Here is a 21,352-nt window from a genome sequence, read left to right on the forward strand (position 1 = left end):
ATCGTCTCTCCCAATTCAAGCTTTTCTACTGATCGTACTTCGACTCGTTTACATCCGAGAAAGAACTCGTCTTGACCTGTTTTTTTATGTAGTCTATACCCTCACCAAATCCTTGAACTCTTCCTGCGAATCCACTTTCTCTTAGGCGGGTTGGCGGGTCTGGACAATTTGTGGTTGCTGAAGGTAGAAACCTTCTTCGGTTTTGTTAACTTCTGTTTTGTGTGTTTTGCTTTTGATTGTTCTGGGTTTGAAGAAATGTGGGCTACAGCAGTTTATCTTTGGGTCTGCAGTATTTCAAGTATGCTGAGCTGAGTGATTTGTCTGGGTTTTCTTGCATAGGATACAATGTTAATTGTCTTGATTTTATTTGTTCGGGCATGAAGAAATGTGGGCTACAGCTGTCTAGCTTTCAGTCTATAGCTGAGCTCAGTGATTTTTCTGGGTTCTTGCATAAGATACAATGTTAACTGCACACAAAGGTTATTTTTTGTGTTGAGTTATTCAGTGATGTGGGATTGTCAGAAGACAAAAGATAGTTTCTCTAAGGTTTCCTGTATTTACAGTAGGAGTTATAGGCATGGCTGAGCAACTTAAGACAATGGTGTATGGGGATCTTTGTTTTTGCAATATTGTGGTAGGGGTGTGCTGCAATGTATAGATTGTGGATCTGTCTTGTCTTATTTTTTGTAGGATTTACTATTTTCAACTAATATATATATTGTTTTCTTTCTTTCGGAACAAAAGTTTAGACAATGTTGCAAAAAGAAAGTAATGATGGAGAGAGGCGGTTTAACAGGGAAGAAGAGGAGGAAGATGATGATGATGCGGATGGTAGGGGCCGTGATGCGTGGGAGAGGACTTATGCAGACGAGCGGTCATGGGAGTCTCTGCAAGAGGACGAATCTGGGCTTCTCCGGCCTATTGACAATAAAAGTCTTTACCACGCTCAGTATCGCCGACGTCTTCGCACAACGACAGCTGCCCGAATTCAGAAAGGACTGATTCGTTATCTATACATCATGATTGATCTTTCCCGGGTATGTGTATAATGATTTAGCTGTAGTGGAAGTTCAATGTATACAATAAGTTGTTTCTTGTTGCTTCCCCTTGAGTCTACACTTAATGAACTAATTTAGGATGAATGACAATCAAAATTTACTTCTCCAGTTTGGTTGTTAGTCATTAGTTGTGAAAAAAATTTATGTTCTTTTTACAGTTTAAATCTTGTAGGATTTATTAGATATGTGACAAAGGACTGGATTTGTATGATTTATTAGATACTTCAGAATTCTAAGACTGGTGGATTTATATGACAAAGAGACTTCAGGATGCTCGTTATATATAAGTAACTTCGGTGATGATTTTGATAGAACGCACTGCATTTATTTGTTTAACCTGAATTTTGAATTAGGATATTTGTAGAGAAGCCTGATAGACAAGTGCCTTGACAGAGTATAATTCTTTACGGCTTGATTGGTTTATAGGGTTCATCTGAATCATCTTTAGTCAATAAAGTATTGATAAGGATGATATTGGAAAGAAACTTGTTGCAACTGTTCTGTAAAGCAATCATACTGATGACTACATCCCACTATAAATTTTTTAAGTTGTTTGCAAGTGAAGTGACGTTGTATGAGAATATAATACACTTTTATCAGTTTCTGGAAATATTCTTTCCATAGGAAACTGTATGACAGCGCCAAAAAGTTGGCCAGTAAATCAAACTTTGAGGATTTTTTCATTTTCATGGAACAGTTTTGTTTATTATTTTCATAAATTATTAAGCATTTGGTATTTGACATGCAGGCAGCTGGAGAGACGGATTATAAACCCAGCCGAATGGTTGTTGTTGCTCGACAAGTGGAGGCTTTCATCAGGGAGTTCTTCGATCAAAATCCCTTGAGTCAAATTGGAATAGTAACATTGAAAGATGGGGTTGCACATTCCCTAACAGACCTTGGTGGAAGTCCGGAGTCACATATCAAAGTTTTGATGGGTAAATTGACAAGCTCGGGTGATGCATCTCTCCAAAATGGCCTGGATCTTGTGCAGAGCCTCCTAAATCAGATTCCCACATATGGTCACCGTGAAGTTCTTATTTTATATTCTGCTCTTAGTACTTGTGATCCAGGTGATATTATGGAGACAGTACAGAAGTGCAAGGCTTCTAAGGTCAGGTGCTCGGTTATTGGTCTCTCTGCTGAGGTCTACATTTGCAAATATCTTTGTCAAGAAACTGGTGGATCATACTCTGTGGCGTTAGATGAGGTGAGCGCATTTGTGAATGTCTGAATGATGTTTGCAATTATAATTGATGTAAGTAATGGCCAAGATAGAAGGAAAATGAACAGACATTCGTTGACTAAATCCTGTAAAACTCCTTTCGCATCAATGTTAAGGGAAGACTGAAACATTAAATATTTCCAACTAATATTAGCATATTTTATCTAATTCACAAATGTTTTTATGGCAGTCTCACTTAAAAGAATTGGTCTTTGAGCATGCACCGCCACCTCCAGCTATAGCCGAATTTGCAGTTGCAAATTTGATTAAGATGGGTTTTCCTCAAAGAGCAGCAGAAGGTGTAATTTCAATCTGTTCTTGTCATAAAGAGGCTAAGATTGGTGGAGGCTACACTTGCCCAAGATGCAAAGCACGCATTTGCGACTTGCCTACAGAATGCCAAATATGTGGACTAACCCTCGTTTCTTCACCCCATTTGGCAAGATCTTATCACCATTTGTTCCCTATAACTCCATTTGGTGATGTGTCACCATCAGTTTCAAATGATCCGAGAAATCTTCCAAAAAATTGCTTTGGTTGCCAACAAAGTCTCCTAAATCCTGGTAAGTGTTAACTGAAAAGTTCAATTTTGTTGTGCCTGAACTCTGAAATGCCTATAATTTGATTTGGAGTCTGCATGAAAAAATGCAATAACTGCATTGATGCTCCCATAGATTTGGACTTGAAAAAAGGATTTTAAATGACTCTATATTAGAAGAATTTCAAATCCATTATTTAGCAATACATGATTTAAATTTAGAGCTGAAGGATTTGAAATCCTTTGAATTCACAATTATCCAAACTATTCCAACTGATTTGTTACTAGGGATTTGAAATCCTTTGAATTTGTTGAATTTAAATTATGGAAACAAATTCGAAGTATTTGTTACTAGAGACTTGAGGTTTATGATTTCAAATCCATCAATATAAATATGACCTTGGGAAGTGGAAATGTAGTTTGATTGTTGAGCCACTAGTTTTTCTCGCTCATTAATAATGACACCTGCAACTTGCCTTATTTATTTCTCCGTTCACCTTTGGGTTTAAGTATGCTTTGGATCCTCTCCAGTGTTCCCCACGTTCTGTTTTATTTATATCACTAGTCTAAAATGAGGTAGTTTAACCTGAGGTTAGGTGCTCTTCATTCGTTACAGAACTTATTTGTTGTAAGAGTTGGAAACAGTAGAAACAAGTTAGCTCCTTATTTAAGTAGGCATGAATGCCTCTAGTGTTAAGTTCACCTACCAAGTGACCTTTTGTTTCATGCTCCTCTCGAATCTAATAGCGATGCTTACATATTGTTTCCTTAGTCACCAGACAAATGGAAGCATATATACAGACTTGTAAGAAAAATCAACCGTGCTAAGATCGTATGGAAATTAGAATTACTTATTCTGTAATCCTATCACAGTAGAACACTTCATAACTAATCTATTCCCATACCTGAAGTTTCCCTATAGACGGTTTACTTGGACTTGCCATGATATTCTTTATCCCTAACCTGGGTCTGCTTTTGTTGATGCAGGAAACATGCCAGCTTCTTGTGTTTCTTGTCCAAAATGCAAACAATACTTTTGCCTTGATTGTGACATTTACATTCATGAGAGCCTGCACAACTGCCCAGGTTGTGAGAGCTTCCGGCACTCTAAATCTGTTAGTACTGCGGAAGGATGACCGGATGAGCATACATATGATGTTTAAAGAACTGATATGGGAGTGGTCTTCTGCTTTCACATATAGATTATTGGAGGTGAACTTATCTTGGTGGTTTGCACTGCACCCTTAAAGAAACATGCTAGATAACATCCAAGAAACAACTGGTCTCGAGAGAACGGTATTAGTTGGATACCAGATGATGGTATTATCTTTCTGAATTTACTTTTTACAGATCATGGGTGATCTGAACATATGGAGCATGATTAGCTGGTTCAAATACCAGGTAATTTGAGTACCCTCTTTCTCATATTCCTTCCCGCCCTAATGCCTTGTATCTGGTGAAAATGGTGAAGGAAGAATCATGATGCCAAGGCAATACAACCTGCCTCATTCTCCTGATCAGTTGGTTTTATATTGGGCACAGGAATCTCGGGGACAAAAGAGAGTTTACTAAAATTTGTACTGTTTCTTCTATTCATCTCCGCAGATGTCATTTGCTTCTATTTGATCAAAGTGATGCAATTTGTTTATTCTTCATGTTTTGTCCGGTTCAAGGATTTTGATGAGAAAAGAAAGATGTCGGGTAAAAGAAATTAAGAATAAAGTTGGGTTAATTACATTTTACTATTCGAATTATGATTATTTTACACTTTGGCATCTAAACTCATTTTTGTGTCAACTTATCATCTCAATTTTATGAAATTTTAACTTTGCCATTTGTAATTATATTTTAATCAAATATTTTTATCGAAAAAAATGTTACATGCAGTACACATGTGATATTTAAGGATTTTGTGAAGTGATATTTTCGTATATGCACAGCATGTAATGTTTTTCCGACAGAAAATTCAACAAAAAGAAAGAGTCATATATGACTAAGTGCAAAATTGAGTGGTACGGTACACAAAATGTTTTGATGGCAAAGTGGAAAGATTTGATGGCAAAGTGGAAAGATGAGAATAGTTCGAATGGCAAAATGTAATTTATCCAATAAAATTAAAGAAACTACATTCAATATTGCACGGTGAGAGTAATGAAAAAAGGAAGTGGAGGGCGGCGATGAAACATGCATTGGAGAAGGAGAAAGTCTATATCAACCAAGGTGGTTGTCTTCTCTTTTAACAGCCAAAGTTGCTTTCTGTAACATTTTCTCTTTTCTTGTTCGAGATCATTGTACCAGAAGTTGGTTGATATATATCCTTTTCTAGTACATAAAAGTTGGTTAATACAGACGGCTCAAGGCAAGAGATATAATTTGGAAGCTAACCATGCTAAGATGCACGGCACATAGAACAGGCGGACAAATAGCCTAGCTAAGTATTGATCCACCCCTTTTCGGCTTTTTTTATCCAACAAAAGCAACGGTGAGTGTATATTGCTCCCTTTCTAATAAATGTAACCACTACTAGTTGTTTGCTTCCAGTTTAATTTTATATCTTTCGGCTTTTGTTTAATCAATTCTCCACTTGAAAGTCTTCCATCTGTTCCAATGCTGATTCCATTAATAAAACAATACAAATGGGTAAATGGGGACAAACTGCAGCCCGCCAGCCCGCCCACTTAAGAAATCATACATGCAAATTCTGGGATAACTATAGAAAGCAAAATTGTTTATATAAACTTATATTCCTATAAAATTATTGATTTTTTGTGATGAGATATACAGGCTGCTCTCGTTTAAGATCAAGAGCACAATGTCCCTAAGCTAAGCCTTCCCCCCTCCGCAACTACAACCAAAACTAATAAACCTGACTTCCAATTTCCCCAATAATATAACTATCAGATGTACAATTTTCCAGCACATGCAATTCACCAACAAGCAAGGGGGAAAATATGACTTCCCAACCTGTTTTGATGGACAGACCCTGGATCAGGAAAAATACCAGGCATTAGGAGATTTAATTCTGGAAAAAAACACAGGGTGCATAGCTCACCAATCAAAAGCAGTTCGTCTGGTGGCAGCAAAATGATATTAAGTCACCAGAAAATCACTGTTTTCCAAATGCAGGCATTATATTTAGCTTCTTCAATTGGTATTCACAGGTCGACTGGGCAGCAAGAGTACATCAATGCTTGTGCTTCTGGAAAGGTTCTTTACATGTGATGCATCTGGTAGCGGTCCTGAGGAATTTGAACTCATTTCCCCTGGATGTGGTACCCAACAACTTCACTCAGAGTCCGAATCAATAGATAGATATAATCTTGGTCTTACAGAGCGCCGTTGGCGAGGAAATGTAAAAGGACTATCTGATCTCTCCCTACTTGTCTTACCAGACCTATTGTCGTTCATCCCAAGCAACAAAGATGCTGCCAAGAAAAGATTAAAGAAAATGAAAATACTAAATGACAAAAGAGGCATGGTAACATCTTCAAAGAAGGTCAGAGGTGAGGTACAAGAAACACAATGCATGTAAAATGATTCATAATGCGAGAGATTCAAGAAATGCCATCAAAAAATGAGGTGACATCAACCAACTAAGAAAATGTGACATTGCATACCATTGTCTGCTAATGAGTTCAAGGTATCATCCTTCGATTGTAATTGTTGTGCTGAATTAATACCACTTGCAGCTGCAGATTCACCTTGACCCGCTCCAACACCATCCCCGAGCCTGAGAGAAATCCAGTCCTTAGCACGAATACCGTTTGAAACATCTGGATGGTCTCTCAAATCAGATGGCGCAGCTGATGCATCAGATGGCCTAGTGGGGAGAAATATTTGAAGAGAAGGATCATTGCCACTAAATGCCAAAGGATTATCTACTAAGCCATCATTTGTATTAGACCGTTGAGCACTAGACTCAGAGACAAGTGCAGCAGATCCCATGGCAGTCTCTGCAGTCAACGCATAGCCATTAATAGATGATGAGCAATTGAGCGAACCATGCTGCATTTCAACTAATGCCTCAGAAACGTCCACATCAGAACCAAATAGCTGAAAACCTGGTCCTCCATGACTACCAGAAGGCAATGTCCACATATTAACCCCAAAGTCGTCATCATTTGTGTTGTAAAGACCAAGACATGAACTTCCAACATTACCAAGAGCAGGATGTTCATAATAAGAATCAGGAATCCCATGCTGAGCAGCTGGAAATGGGACTCCACCAGTATCTGGACCAGTGTTCTTGTAACCAGCTTCAGAAGACATTAGAGGTTCGATTTCTTCTTCTGAATCACTGAGGACAATTACTTCAGCCTCCCCTGCTGGTGCAGACGTCGTTCGATCGCTAAATCCATGTGTTGGATCAATGTTCAAGGGAATCGACTCGTACTCAATACCATTGACAGTCGAAAAATCAAGGTTTCCGCCACCAACTTGATTAACACTACCATCCTCACAATCTTTGCCACTGCCTGTGGCACTACTGCTCATAGGAATTATATTCTGACCATTTTTCTCAAAGTTTTCATCAAATCTATTTGCAGTTGTGATCCCCTGCATATTATCTGGTTTATGGAATTCCCAGCAACCATTTCGGTTTTTCTTAATTCCTAGTTTAAGACCAGCATTACTATCAGAGCCAGCTTCCTGTTTTATTGGTTTAAGTTCCAGTTTTGGTTTTGAGTCCTCATCCGCAGATGCACAGATGCTACCATCAGGCAAATGCCACAACCCAAGCTCCCCAACACCCTTACGATCACCTTCTGCCTTGGCACGCCAGGAGCCATCAGGCTTCACCTCAATCTCTGCCACATCTTCTCCACAATTTCTCATCTGTAAGACATATTTGAGGAAGCATTATATGCATGCAAAATTCAAAAGAAGTGACAACTCGGCCTCTAGGCAAAATGAGACAATACCTTTGATGTGATTCGGTTGAAATACGGATCAATAATGATTTTCTCCAAAGAGTAGTTCTTCAGACAGATAGGACATTGCCACTGCATGCACAAATAGCATTCAAAAACATAAATAGGGAAGTGAAGAAACACATCATAAATAAAAGTTATGTGAGTTAGCTGACTTGGATGTACCTCCTTTTACATAAAAAACCAAATATATTCTACCAGCAATAGTCAAGGATTATACAAGAAAAAATTCTATTATCTCAAAGTTAAAGGAAGCAAAAATGAAATAAAAGGTTTCATGTTTATGTACCTTCCTGGAGCGTTGGTTCATTTCCACAAACACTTCAAGATCAAAACAGCCCATGTGTGCACAGTGCTTAAACCTTCCAGCCACTTTCATTCTTAGACCACTCATCTGAAGCACGTATGAATATATATACTACTTAGTTCTAAGAGATGAGAACGATATTAAGCACTTCCAAAGAAGAACAACTGCATGTGTCACCTCGCAGATACGCAATCACAAACAATGACCAACAATGTTCTCATCTATATCATGTTTTTATATGGGACACACAAACACATACATCCAACGATATATATATGTTGGAAATGATTACCAATCTTTTTCTTAATACAACTGCTCCTTAACTTTAATCACACGTATAAAGGGAAAAAAATTATGATGAAATTCCATGAAGTACCATCGATGTAGAAAGAAAATGTACACTTGAACTTAAATTGTTTATTAGAAAACATGATTTTGCAGGCATGCAGACCTATCGAGTTGTCACAAAATAGCTGAAAGTTTTAAATAGTTCATTCGCTAGTAACAACCATTCAGAGAAAAGTAATTGAGAAACCTTATCCCTTAGAAATGTTAATTTATCCCCGTACGCATTTTGACATGGGACTACAGGAACATGTCCAATTATGAATAGCATAGCTAGAAAAAGTCTTTATAGACAAGTCTTTCAGCAATGAAAATGGCATCTAGCAAAGAAACGGAGGACATTTTTTCTGAAAAGGCGAGACAGCTTTCGCCATGATGCAGGCATTTGGATTTGTGATTAGAAGATTTACAGGTGAAACCAGGAAACACGATGTATACAAGTCAAACAACTCAATAAGAAAAGCAGAGCCACTATCTTAACAACAGTGGAAATTGGCCATCAGGAAGAACTTTGCATTGAACTGTTAGTAATTTTAATACAGAGGAGGGAGACTTTAGTAAAGCCGAAAAGGCAGAAAGATTCATAGATCGCATATGGATCTTGAACAAGATCACAATCTTAAAGCATACTTATTGGTCAAATGCTGCAAGGAAGAATGCTAATCGAGGGTCAAGAAATGATCTAAAGCAAGTATTCAACTTGTATAAAGAACATAAGATCCTGCTTGTTATCAAACCAAAGCAGTGGATATTCAAGCCATATCATATGTCATGTACGTGCATCCAACAAATCTTGAGCACCACCAGAGATTCACTTGTGTTGGACAAACAAGTGCAGATTTCATAGATGGGCTCAACAGAAGCATAATGGCACCAGACAACATAATTGATTATACATGCATCATTTTCTTGGTCTTTTTTTCTAAACATAGTTAAAAAGCATGCATATATTGAAACTACTCACAGGACAGCGAAGATTGACAGGAATGAAATCAGCAACAACTTCAATATCACTATCACTATCAGCATTTTCTGTGGCAGCCCCACCCCCAACACATCTACGAACAGGAGCCAGTGCGTCCTCGAAACGCTCGCCTTCGTCCTCTTTCGGGATCATGTTGAGAACCTATTAGCAAAGATGGCCTTAGTACCATTTTGTTTCCGCCAATCACAAATGAAGACACTGTTGAAATACCAAACTTTCCACAATCTTCTCAAAGTTAAAAAGTAACAAAGACCAATTCTCCCCATCCTTATAGGCGCAAATTAAAGGACAAGGTGTCATAAGCAGACTGCATATATATAAGCTAGTATGCAAACAACAAAGTATATTAATAAACAGTTCAAGCCCACATAACATGATTAAAAACATTTGGCAAGGACCAATAAAATTCAGAAATCCATATAATCATCCAGCCCACACTCCCAAAATTCAATCCAACTACGGAAAAAACAAAGGGTAATAACAAAACAAGTAGCTGTTGAATAACTAATTTCAACAATATGATTAGAAGTATGAATATTCAAGAAACCAACAGGAAAGTACCATCAGGCTTCCAGAACACCAAAGAAGTCGTCAAGCAGCCATAAATCATACAAGGACAAGCATAATCAGAGAACGCGTACCTCTCTCCTTCATTACTTTGAACCAATTACAATACCAATACTTGAAAAGTAGATAAAGCAATCAAAATATGAAGATGTGGAGGTCAGCTGACCTGCTGCAGTGAGCGTCTCTTGGCAATTCTAACTCCCATACAGAATATGCGAGCATCACATCCTCCTACAAAGATCTTATTAAGTCCGTCTCTAGTGCACGGTGTAATCTGACAAAGGAACAACACAGGCTAAGGAGTAAGGACAACAAAAACAATCAACAAATAGAGTCCTGTAAAATGCCCAATTGAAAAACTAAATTGAGTTAATGAACCCCCTCTCCCCAAGGCCAAAAGGGAAAAGCCAAAAAATGGGGAAAACATTATGTCAAGAATAAATGAAGTTAGCAATAAAACAAAACTAATGAAAGCACATGTCAGTTAATCACATGGATAATATAGACAGTGATGACAAAAGACAACAACTGATACAATCTCATATTCTTTCTCGCATCTATTTCTAGATTTCTCATAAATAATCACCGCCCTAGAATAGCAGCATACTCTTCCTTGGATCAGAGATGATCTCTGAGAGAGCAGAGCAGAAGAAAGGATCCACATAAATACCCATGACAAACATGTGAATTCAGTTGATATTGCAAAATACTTCATTCAAAATCTGCATTAGAAATTTATGATGACAAGTTGCAGATTATGTGGCACAATGAGAAAGGAAGATTTGACATCTAATTTTGGTGGTATAATGGCCAAAAATTGAAAATTTTCTTCATCCGGTTGCCAAAAGGGGCATGAGAAAAATCAATCAGCGGATGATTTTTTAATGAAAACATTCTTTGCAACTAGGCAAAAGGAAACATCACACGACTACAACTAACTAATACAGATAAGGGACAGTTCCTAAGTTTGACAAACAGTTAAAACTATAATGCAGTAAGAGAGAACTCACAACAGGTCCATCATCTCGACCATTTGCTCCCAGCAACTGAGACCCAGGTCTGTTTATTGCCCTCACTGGTACACCTGATAAATCACAAACACAAAAATGTTCTTTGAAAAAGGATAGTGATAGACTTCTATAAAAGTGAAGCAAGAAGAATAAGAGCTCCATCAATTACGTGAAAAAAAAAAAAAAGGAAAAAAGAATGCATAATTTAGTTGGTACACCTGATAAATCACAAACACAAAAATGTTCTTTGAAAAAGGATAGTGATAGACTTCTATAAAAGTGAAGCAAGAAGAATAAGAGCTCCATCAATTACGTGAAAAAAAAAAAAAAGGAAAAAAGAATGCATAATTTAGTGAAGATCGTATCCTTCAAGCAATTCCTAAACAAATTATAATGTATGCTACAAGCATGAAAGAAATGACAAAAGATGACTTCACACTGTATACATAGTAGAAATGCATTAGCATTACATGTTTCCGCGTACAAATCACAAAAAAATTTGACACTTGTACACAAAGTATAATGTTACAGTAGCACCATATGTGTTCATCTTCATGTGAAGGCCAGAAGAAATAACATTAACAGAGGAACCCAGGTGCTACTAGAGAAAAAAAGAGCTTCATTCGTTGGACCCAGGGTCTATGAGTGAGCAATCTAAGGACTAAGGAGAAGTAATACCATTGACCTGTAGATCTGCATACTGCGGCCACTGCATCCTAAATGTTACCTTGTCGTTAAGAAGCATGCACCACGCCTAATCATCAATAGCAAAGCCATCATAAGCATGGTAGCAATTGGCATATTTGAATCATGGAGAACATATAATTATTACCATTACATTGCTTCCTGACCAACCTGAACATCATATTCTTGTTTTGACAACAAATCCCTGTCTGCTCTTGCAAGTGAAAACGTTTTCTCAATGCTCTGACTAGGATTTGAGCTGGAAGCCACAAATAAGTATCAGATGCACCCAGTTTGAAAATAATTCAAAAATGAAATGTGCATGAAACATAGAAACCCTACAGGACAAACAGCAGAAAATATGTTTCAGAAATGTATGGAAAGATGTGTTCCCAAGTAGTTACCACATGGGGCAAGAAAAACGGCCAGAACATGATAGTCAAAGTTCAAAACTATTTGCAGGCACAGTACTTTGAGAAAAATAAATGAAAGAGAAAAATTGCCACTCAGAAGGTGAATTTTGAAATTTTAATAAATAGAAAAATGAATTCGAAGACAATAATGAACTCACAATAGCTTGATATAATAAATCTAACTGAGGATAAGCGTCAGCAGACAGCAAGTAAATAGCAAAAACATTACAGTAAGCAGAACTTATTTCCTTTTCAAATAATATGATAAACAGTTACAAGGAAATCATAGCAGTTTGATATAATAAATCTAGCAGATGTTCAGGTTCAGCAAGTAGATAGCTGAAATCCTATTACATTATTAACATCTCAAATTAAGGAATTAAAGTCCTTGGTAAGAGGTTAAAGCATGTAGTTACCCATCTGCAGGAACATTTGTGATGTTCAATTTCACAGGATATAAAGGATGTGCAACCGTCACCCAGAAGCTGCATATTAAAACAACATAGAATCAACCATATATATCAAGCGTCCAAAAGGATTCCTGATTTAATCCACACAGAAGAAATCAATTGCAGCTTGGGGATGATAAGGCACTATAGAAGGCATAGTATCTTGTTTCTAAGCTGTTTCCACATAGAATAACAGACTATCTGCTGAATAATTCATGGAAGCAGAAATAAAAATTTTGATGATTTCTGCATAATCTATTTGATAATCATAAAATAAAGCATCCAACATATAAATAAGGTCTTCTTGCTCCTGGGAATCTTCTTCAGAATAAATAATAATGTAAAGGACACCTACAACAGAAGTAAAAGAGCATGATAGTAATATACAGGCTTACCCATTACTGAACTCGACTACTACACCAAACTAAAGAATCTCTTAAATATCTTAACCAGTTATAAGCATGTCCACGAGACTTGCTATACGATTATGATCTCTATATACATGGTAAGCAATCATCAGAATTTTTTCCCAAGAAAGAGTTAGCATAGGACGAAGATAAGATTCTAAGCCAAATTACAAATCATAACATATGCAATTGCATGGTAGCACCAAGATTAATTAAATCTTTTTACCATTGTGAATATGCTCAATAAACAAGTCTAAGCCAACCTTAAAAGAATCGATTGTCAAAAAACCTCATGAACTTATCTAGTATCTACTTTTTCCCTTCTGCTTCGAAGTTCAGATCTTTATGAATCAATTGTGAGAAACAGAAATGATCATCAAACTCAACTTCTCCAAACGAGGAAATACTGCATCCTCGATGCAAGAAAGCAAGTCAGGTAATAGAGAAGACAACTAGAGAAGTCCCCTTACAGCAAAAGCTAAATAAAGAAGTGTTCATCTTTCTTTAGTGAATAAAAGATAAGATAACTTACCAAATTATCATTAAATGAGATAATTTACAGATAAACTACTATACCATAGTGAATCAACAAGCTTCAACAAGAACAATCAGCTGGTATCGACAACAAAAAAGTTCTAGAACCAAGAAGATAGGGAAGATGGCATATAATGATGCTACACATCAAGTGAAAAGAAACATTGTGACTTACGGGTCGGCCCGACTCAGTCTACAAACTTCACAGTAAAAGATATCTGGAGGATTTGGCAGGATGCCCTCTGTGGGTTTCTCGGGAATCAGCACACATGCCATATGCTGCCAGACATTGCACCTAGGATCTTCGCACTGTACCAAAATTTCAGATTGTAAAAAAAATACAGATGCATCGTAGGACCAAAAAGACTTTTTGATCCGGAATGTTATGCCCACATGAAAAACAACAATACATCAAAGAGGATGAAAAAAGTTCGGTACAGGAGTTACATGAACACATGCTTAAGATCCATTAAGCAGATTGTACAATACCTTGATCATTGAATCAGTTGGCAGTGTGCTTCCACAGAGGCAGCGTATCTTTTCCATTTGATGGCGGTCTTCAGTTTCCTCTTTGGGTCTTATGTTTGAATTATCTGAGACAGTTTGTGATTTCGAAGCCAAGTCAGATGCACCGGAGACCTGCATTTTCCTGAAAAGTTCAATGAAAAAACACATGTTTGATCATCTAATGTGGATAAAAGAATGCACCTCGCAGTGCAATCCCATGATAACCCATTCATCGACTTTCATACCGACTCTAATGGACATGCAATTAGGCAAATTGAAAGCATGGCTTGATAATTCATAAAAGCCCTCTAATGGACATGCAATTAGGCAAATTGAAAGCATGGCTTGATAATTCATAAAAGCCCACAAATAAACGTAAAATGAGGAACATGAAGCATTCCAAGCATGTGTTTCGCACAAGGCCATGTAGCAAACAGAAAAAAACACCTGTAAGTGTCATCAACTAGCTTTGCCACATCCTCCTTACCAACAGCATTTTTCTTGGCCCACAATCCTGAAACTGGTAAAATATGGTATTAGATACATCTGGTGTCACATGCAGTGAAGCACTAAGGTGCAAGGACGTATAGCGCATGATGTAATCAATGTGCGCAATTCCTGACTACCACATATTTCAGTCCAAGCATGCAAAAATGACATGTCGTAACTTCATTTGTCTGGAAGTTGGTCGTTTTTATACTCCCACAATCCAAATGTGACTCAGCAGAGTCACATAATTGGTTTCTAAGCAATACTTCCTTTACTACAAATAGAGAGAGAGCAGAGATGTAAGTAGTTTCTTTTAGAGAGCAGCAACTTCCTCAAGAATTTTCGTTCTGCTACCCACTTTATCTTATCTCCTATTTCCTCAAGGAACTAACTTGGAATACTTTATTTCCACTACACAATATATGAACATGAAAATTGCCGATATGTTATTACTCTGCGAGAGTGCTGCTAACTTCAAGTTAGCTGGAATTCTAAATTCAGTCCTGCTCATATAGTAAAAGAAGAAAATAACACAGAGAAGAATATGCAGAGGTATTCAATTATGGATGTAAAAATTAGAGTATCAATATAGTCGATTACAAAGAAAGAAGCTCCTATGGTTGCAGCCAGTACATAAAATGATGACCAGACGTAATAACTGTGCAACTTAAATCCAAATGCCCAAAAGGGAAACGAGATTTCATTTCCAGATTTTAGCAGGAAAGGAAATGGAATAAAATAACACACATACTTGTAGAAACGATTTTGTCATAATTTTGCAAGCTAATTAACTAAAGGGTCGAATTCTATATACCTCGTTCATCGGAGAGAATGGCTAGTATCCGATCAACAAGGTCCTGAGAGGAGACAATGCAAACAAACAACTAAATATCTTCCAAGTTTCAACACGCCATGAGCAGATTATGTGAACAGTGAACCAAGCCTATTCATAGGCCTAATAACTTAAGAAATATTAGGTTATAATATTTACAGTCTCAAGCCAAATACAGGACCAAGATTAAAGATCATTCTAAAATCCAGGTTCACAGGCACACATTGAGTTACTGTGACAAATTAGATAGTTGCTTAACATAACTAGTAAAGACCATATTAACCATACACCAACAAAAGATGTTTCTGCAAGCAAATTAAAAAAAGTTCCGTGATAATAAAGAAAATAGCAACTGGGCGATAAAGCATAAGGTAAGCAACAGGTCATCTCCCCATATCCAGCCAATAAGTGAAAGCAAATAAAGTTAATTGAGACTAGTGATGTGATTAGCTCCTCATTATAAAGATTCACAAAGATCGATAATGTTATTCACATTTGACCTGCTTCTTTCCCTGCTTTGAAAGCCCTAGTTGGGTAAGGACATCCTTGAGCTCCTTTATCCTAAAATATGCTAACTTGTCCTGCAAAACAAAACAAACTAGTTCAGACTTTTTAGATGAAAATAAACACATTAGATTGGCTTAAGAAAGTACAATTTTCAGTTCCCTCGTCATAACAAGACCAGCAGGTGGATGGTTAAAAATAACAGCAGGCAACCTATGATAAATGTCATATGAAGTCTTACAGCAAAGGCAGGAAGGAGCAAACATATAGCATGATTAGATTCTCAAAGTAAATGAGAAGCAGATGTACAATGACTAAGTTTCACGGACAATCAGCTTTAGCACTGTACATTTCAAGATTGTAAGGATCACAAGTTGGGCAGTATATAATTAAGATTTCTCAGGAAGGAAATAGAATAGGCTCTCCGATCTCTCAGGTCCTCCTCCCACTCAACTCCTACCAAATACGCCATTAGGTTTTTGTTCTTACATTGCAAATTTGAACAAGAAGTTATCAAATGATAGGCATAAAGACCCAGGTCTATGCCGGTTGATCCTAAAGATTTCACATCCTCTTCCTTGTATTCATCAATAAATGCAAATGTACACATTACTTAATCTACATCCATACTCAATATTGGAATGGTTATGTAGTTGATTAGATATTCAACAACACCTCACCTTTAGGGATCCAAGTAGAACGGAATAGAATTCATCTAAGGACCATCAAATTAAGGCAGGTTTATCAAAGTCATACATCTTGGACAAGGCTATTGATCTGATGGTCCAAATCTTTCTGGGAGAAAAAAGAGAAGGGTGTTAGCCCAGGCAGAAGATCAGTTCAGTTCTTCAGTCTCGTCCCAATCTATCATTTACCACTACCATACAAACTTTAAATATTATCGTACTCTACCATCAAATCAGTGATCCTAGATGGTCTAATGCCACCAAAGGTCCAAAACACCATGTTTCATAGAAAATACTCTGCACACAATCATACTTGACAGCTTCACCTTCCTCTTAGAAAAATTAGATCCAAGGAAAAAAAAACACTATCTCTTGGGATACAAAGATGACTAGAACTTTAAATGCTAAACTCCCATCTGAGAAAATGAGATAGGCTGGAGACCTCAAATGTCCCAAAATCATAAAATGTGCCAGCAATAATAACCCCATGCATCGTCGTCGACTAGACATTTTTTGCAAACTAAGACAAGTTAAAATGCTATTCATAGCTGATAGCTCCAACATCGGTTAGATTGGAAAAGATTCAGCACAAATAATTGAACGGAATAGAGTTGGGCCCATTTCTCTACACAATCCAATATAAATAAAAACTAGGTGGAGACTGGATCAGATAATTGGCAAGGAGGGATCACCGCTCCAGAGACCAGGGAGCGAACTAGCACGTTTGGCGCAGAGCAGCACTCAAATTGCCCTCAGTTTGGAGAAAACAGCTATGAATATGCACGCTTCTGGAAGAGGAAACACTTGGGTAGATTCGATTTAGCACATAAACAGGAAAGATTGTGGTTTTGCATAGAGAAAGAGAAATGTGGTAGCAAAAGTAGGAAGAGAAGATCCCTTTGAACCTTTGCGGCGGCGACCAGAAATGAGAAAGGAAAAGATCTATTTTAACCTCGGCAACAAAAATCAGGAAGGGCGGTGATGGGCAGAAGACAGCTGGAGCTTGCTGTCACTTTCCATTTATTCTGCGTAGTCCTTTTTTCTTAGAGCCCAAGAAAATTCAGGGATTAATTTGAATTTCGAAACAGCTATTCTTGCGCTTATATTCAGAACAAGATTCAGGAAATATTGCATTTTAATATTAGCTTTCTGAGCAGTTAAATTTTACCAATTATATCACATAAAAGTATTATCTTTCAATTACATGGGTAGATGCTGTAAGTTGCTCATGCTCTCTAGTATTTTTCATTTCAGCCCCTTCCACAAGTGCCAAAGGTGGACCAGTATTACATCCATAGCATACAAGTAGTTCTGGCTAAACCATAAAAGTGAAGATGACAAGGTTTTAGCTCAAAAGTTCTGTATTCATCAAAATTCAAAATGAAAAGAATTATATAATCCTTACACCACTCTGCAAGTAACACATAATAAACTTATCATCCACCAAATTTCCTAAAGCTGGAGAAAACAGGATATGCTTCCCTCATAACCTAACCCTTTGGATTATAGAAGCATAAAGTACAACTAAACTTCCACGTCTCCCTTAACTAAAATTACCAGTGAGGAACTCCTCACTAAAGTTGGATCTAATACTCATGCCTCCAAAAGGAATTTCACTATGATGATTTTAGGTATTACTCAAAACTTAGGGCTTCTGATTCATCAAAAGTATTGTGCTATAATCAGGAGGTGGTGAAATTAGCCGCACGGTTACATCGTATTTCACATAAGCAGAGTCCTAGGCAAATGAAGAAGATGCATGGCATCGTAATTACAATGGATTCTTGCTCTGATGGTTATATGGAGGACAAAATAATTTGTGAATTTCACCCTCCAGTCCATGGCTGGAGAAGTTGTATGGAAGGATGCCATCACATATTGAGCAGTGAAGGCAAGGAAACAATCACCGAATAAAGCTAATTGCAAACAGGAAACAACTTGAAATGTAAAGCAAATTTGGGCAGAGACAGGATAGACCAAGGATAGTGCATGACCATTTGGGAATAAAGTAACAACGATACTAAAGTTCCCAATATGGACTTCATTCTTATGTTCAGTGTTCTTTGTGATATGTAGAACATAAGTATGCGAAAGGACAGATCGGAAATATCTGATCACCAGTCTTGGAGGACTTTCAAATTGTGACCTGATCTTCTGCAAAATAAAATGAGATTTCTAATTCATGGAAGTTACTGCCAGTATGTTCAATGTCTCTATTACCTTTTTGCTACGTGCTGTGGATGGCTGACCAGATTGTCATCACAGCACCAGCAGATGCATGCAGATAAAAATAATTGGCTAAGGGGCAATAAAGTAGGGGAAGGTGATCCAGAGGATCTTGAACCAGGCTGTATAGGTGGATGAAGCTGTTTTCGTATATCTAAAACGGCTGAATGTGCAGCTTCACGAAGAGCTGCTGCATGTGGCTATGGTAGATGGGCAGAGGGCAGGATGATAGAGAGGAATGGTGATCGTGGTGTATAGGGGAACCTACCATTAAATTAGAATCATATTCCTTATTATGTTTAAATTAAATGCATGTGTTTTGCAGGAATACTCGGTGTTTATCCCTAACTGCTTGAGAATTGTCAAACACAGAACGGAGTGGAAAAATAGGAGGTCCATATTTTCTCCAAGAGTTCCATGGGAATATAATTCGTCAAGGAATCAAATAACACAAAACAAAAGATTGGGATAGGACTAAGGCAGAATTGCATATTCTACACCCCGCATGGAAGACTGATTACAGGACATAATAGCAGTCAACTCTTGAAATCAGTTTTAATAAAAAATATGGCTATATGCATTGCTCAAAGTAGCTTAGTGTTGATCAGCAAATGACTTTGCGTACAAAGTTATCTAAATGAATCTAGTACTCAAAAGAACCAATGGAGTAGTCAATTCTAAAATCATGTGAAAGTAAAATATTTTTAACTAGCTAATAGTAATTGCTCAAAGTAGCTTAGTGTTGGTACCCAAATGACTTTCAGGACAAAGCCATCTAAATAAATCTAATACTCAATGAACCAATGATCAAGTTTAGATGAATGATCAATCACCAGCAATTGTTGCCACCATCATTCACTAATGATACAGTAAACTGAAGAATTCGAAACAGAAAGGGAAAACATCAATCCAGGAAAACCAAATTCAACAATACCTTGAAGAAACTAAATTTACCTTGCAATTAGACACCAGGTCCATCCTCTTAAACCCCTGAAGGAAATTACTCTACCACAGCAGACCTCAGCAGAATTAGCAAATGCTCAATTAAATTTCCAGTTACAGTTCTCATGCAGCCTTCCAATTAACAACTGATCGAACCAAACAAACAAAAATTAGCCATCAAAATGCCAACCACCCACATCATCAGTAAATAAGTTCAATCGGAACCAGACCAAAAACAGAAAAACTTCATGCAATTTAATTTTTAAAAAAATGAAATCTTACCCTGATACAGCCAAAACGGACAAATTAACAAAAAAATTTCAAGAAACTAGCGAAAACTGGCGAGTCCTTGGGCGGCAAACGCAATTAGGGTTTTGGGGTGACAGGAGAACACACGGCGACACCGCCTCTTCGCCGCCTCTCTATTCTTTTCTCTCTCTTTCACTCTCTCTCTCAAGATACACACACAAGGTAGGAAATGTGCGTTTTCTTTTGACCGCAAGAACCAGCCGGAAGTGGAAGCCCACCAAATTTCCGGACGTATCGTCGGTTATGGATTCCGGTTAGTTCCCCGCAGACACATCCGGGTTCTGATTATCTGCGGTCGAGTCCATGTGTCACTACGTTTACTTGCTTTTTTAATTTAATTTATCGAGTCATAGGTTTTGACGTAAGTGCGCTCGTCGCATTTTGTCCGCACTAAGAATTACCGAAAATAATAATAATAATAATAGCCTACACCGGGAGCAGGAAGAATAAAACAAGTATGGACACGAGGGTTGTACCATCATGACGATGTTTTGACCTTCTGTACCATGATCAGCAGCTTTCATGTCAATAGTACAATCTCTTGTAAGTGCCATCCATGTAAAGGTAGAATTGAAATTATGTTATGTTGGTGGGGATATTTAGATAGAGCCAAGTCCTAAGGTCATGGATATTATGGTAATGAACCCCACATTAATTCACTCAAAAATATAATAATATTCAATAATTTATACTTATTTATATATAAAGAAATTAAAGCTAAATGCTCAAAATTGGTATTGAAATGCTGTTGCCAGCCATTGAGAAGAGTTCTCGTAAACATGCATATTTATTCGTACAATTCAAAACCGCCTCCAACAATATATAGTAATTAATTTTGGTGCTTCTGTACAAGGGATCGAGCATTATCCTTCTCGTCATTACTGATGGCACACATCTTTACGCACTATTCTTATCGATGTATCCCGCGATGTCAATGATGAATTGTTTATAACTGTAGCTGGTTAATAGCTTGCTTACGACATTTTGTATTCCTTATGCAACGGAATTTTTATCGCTAAGGTTTCAGTAGCATATTAAAATGTGCTCGTTTCCTCTATCAGCTCTTCTCCAACTTCCATTTAATCAGTTTTGCTGCTGGACAACAGTGAGGGGTGCAAAGACCTGCAACTGCACAGAATCGTACGCCTCCTCTTTGATAGAAGAATTAGTTCCAAAGGCATAAAAGTAAGCGAGCATCAAGTTTTATTATTCCTCTCAATGGAACATATAGTGTTTAGACAGGTGGTCCAATTGTGAATAAAATCAAAGGTGGTAATGAGCGGGTGCTGAAGTTAAATTAGCAATCATGTTCTTGTTTAAAGGAACGACATCACCAGGAAAAATTGGGCAGTCATTGCAATAGTCGCCAGAGATTTAGAAACAAACTGGCCTTCCTGGATACAT

At 37.4% G+C, this 21,352-nt stretch overlaps 2 protein-coding genes across 7 annotated transcripts; one reads left to right on the forward strand and one right to left on the reverse strand.

The window, feature by feature from the left end:
• LOC105170318 (general transcription factor IIH subunit 2) lies at positions 1-4,500 on the forward strand. Of its 2 annotated transcripts, none has more exons than XM_011091027.2 (5): positions 1-183; positions 745-1,037; positions 1,807-2,268; positions 2,474-2,846; positions 3,809-4,500. In XM_011091027.2, exons 2-5 carry the CDS (start codon positions 753-755, stop codon positions 3,955-3,957), a joined length of 1,269 nt encoding a protein of 422 aa, XP_011089329.1. In that variant the 5' UTR covers positions 1-183; positions 745-752; the 3' UTR covers positions 3,958-4,500. The 2 variants fall into 2 exon arrangements, with proteins under 2 accessions (XP_011089329.1, XP_011089330.1); XM_011091028.2 differs by having other exon boundaries at positions 750-1,037.
• Positions 5,457-20,260, reverse strand: LOC105170319 (E3 SUMO-protein ligase SIZ1). Of its 5 annotated transcripts, none has more exons than XR_848483.2 (18): positions 19,922-20,259; positions 19,652-19,785; positions 15,782-15,862; positions 15,264-15,306; positions 14,408-14,480; positions 13,943-14,102; positions 13,629-13,762; positions 12,480-12,548; positions 11,822-11,909; positions 11,645-11,720; positions 10,967-11,040; positions 10,123-10,230; positions 9,369-9,530; positions 8,042-8,146; positions 7,744-7,824; positions 6,439-7,657; positions 5,874-6,246; positions 5,457-5,785 (listed from the first exon to the last, which is right to left on the reverse strand). XR_848483.2 is itself a non-coding variant. In XM_011091030.2 (17 exons), the coding sequence occupies exons 2-17, from the start codon at positions 19,673-19,675 to the stop codon at positions 6,107-6,109; spliced, it is 2,631 nt and encodes an 876-aa protein (XP_011089332.1). In that variant the 5' UTR covers positions 19,676-19,785; positions 19,922-20,260; the 3' UTR covers positions 5,457-6,106. The 5 variants fall into 5 exon arrangements, 3 of the variants coding, with proteins under 3 accessions (XP_011089332.1, XP_011089333.1, XP_011089331.1); XR_848482.2 differs by having other exon boundaries at positions 5,457-5,804; XM_011091030.2 differs by having other exon boundaries at positions 5,457-6,246; positions 14,408-14,474; positions 19,922-20,260.

The sequence above is a fragment of the Sesamum indicum genome, linkage group LG9 (genome assembly GCF_000512975.1).
Source record: "Sesamum indicum cultivar Zhongzhi No. 13 linkage group LG9, S_indicum_v1.0, whole genome shotgun sequence".
NCBI lineage: Eukaryota > Viridiplantae > Streptophyta > Magnoliopsida > Lamiales > Pedaliaceae > Sesamum > Sesamum indicum.

What these genes read in the sequence shown, in the direction of transcription:
- LOC105170318 (XM_011091027.2), top strand. Translation starts at nt 753, where the DNA reads ATGTTGCAAAAAGAAAGTAATGATGGAGAGAGGCGGTTTAACAGGGAA. An exon ending in ACTCTGTGGCGTTAGATGAG is followed by an intron (nt 2,269 to 2,473) that starts GTGAGCGCATTT and finishes TTTTTATGGCAG; the next exon opens with TCTCACTTAAAAGAATTGGT. An exon ending in ACAAAGTCTCCTAAATCCTG is followed by an intron (nt 2,847 to 3,808) that starts GTAAGTGTTAAC and finishes TTGTTGATGCAG; the next exon opens with GAAACATGCCAGCTTCTTGT.
- LOC105170319 (XM_011091029.2), bottom strand. Translation starts at nt 19,675, where the DNA reads ATGGACCTGGTGTCTAATTGCAAG. An exon ending in CAAAGCAGGGAAAGAAGCAG is followed by an intron (nt 15,307 to 15,781) that starts GTCAAATGTGAA and finishes GTCTCCTCTCAG; the next exon opens with GACCTTGTTGATCGGATACT. An exon ending in TCAACCGAATCACATCAAAG is followed by an intron (nt 7,658 to 7,743) that starts GTATTGTCTCAT and finishes TATGTCTTACAG; the next exon opens with ATGAGAAATTGTGGAGAAGA.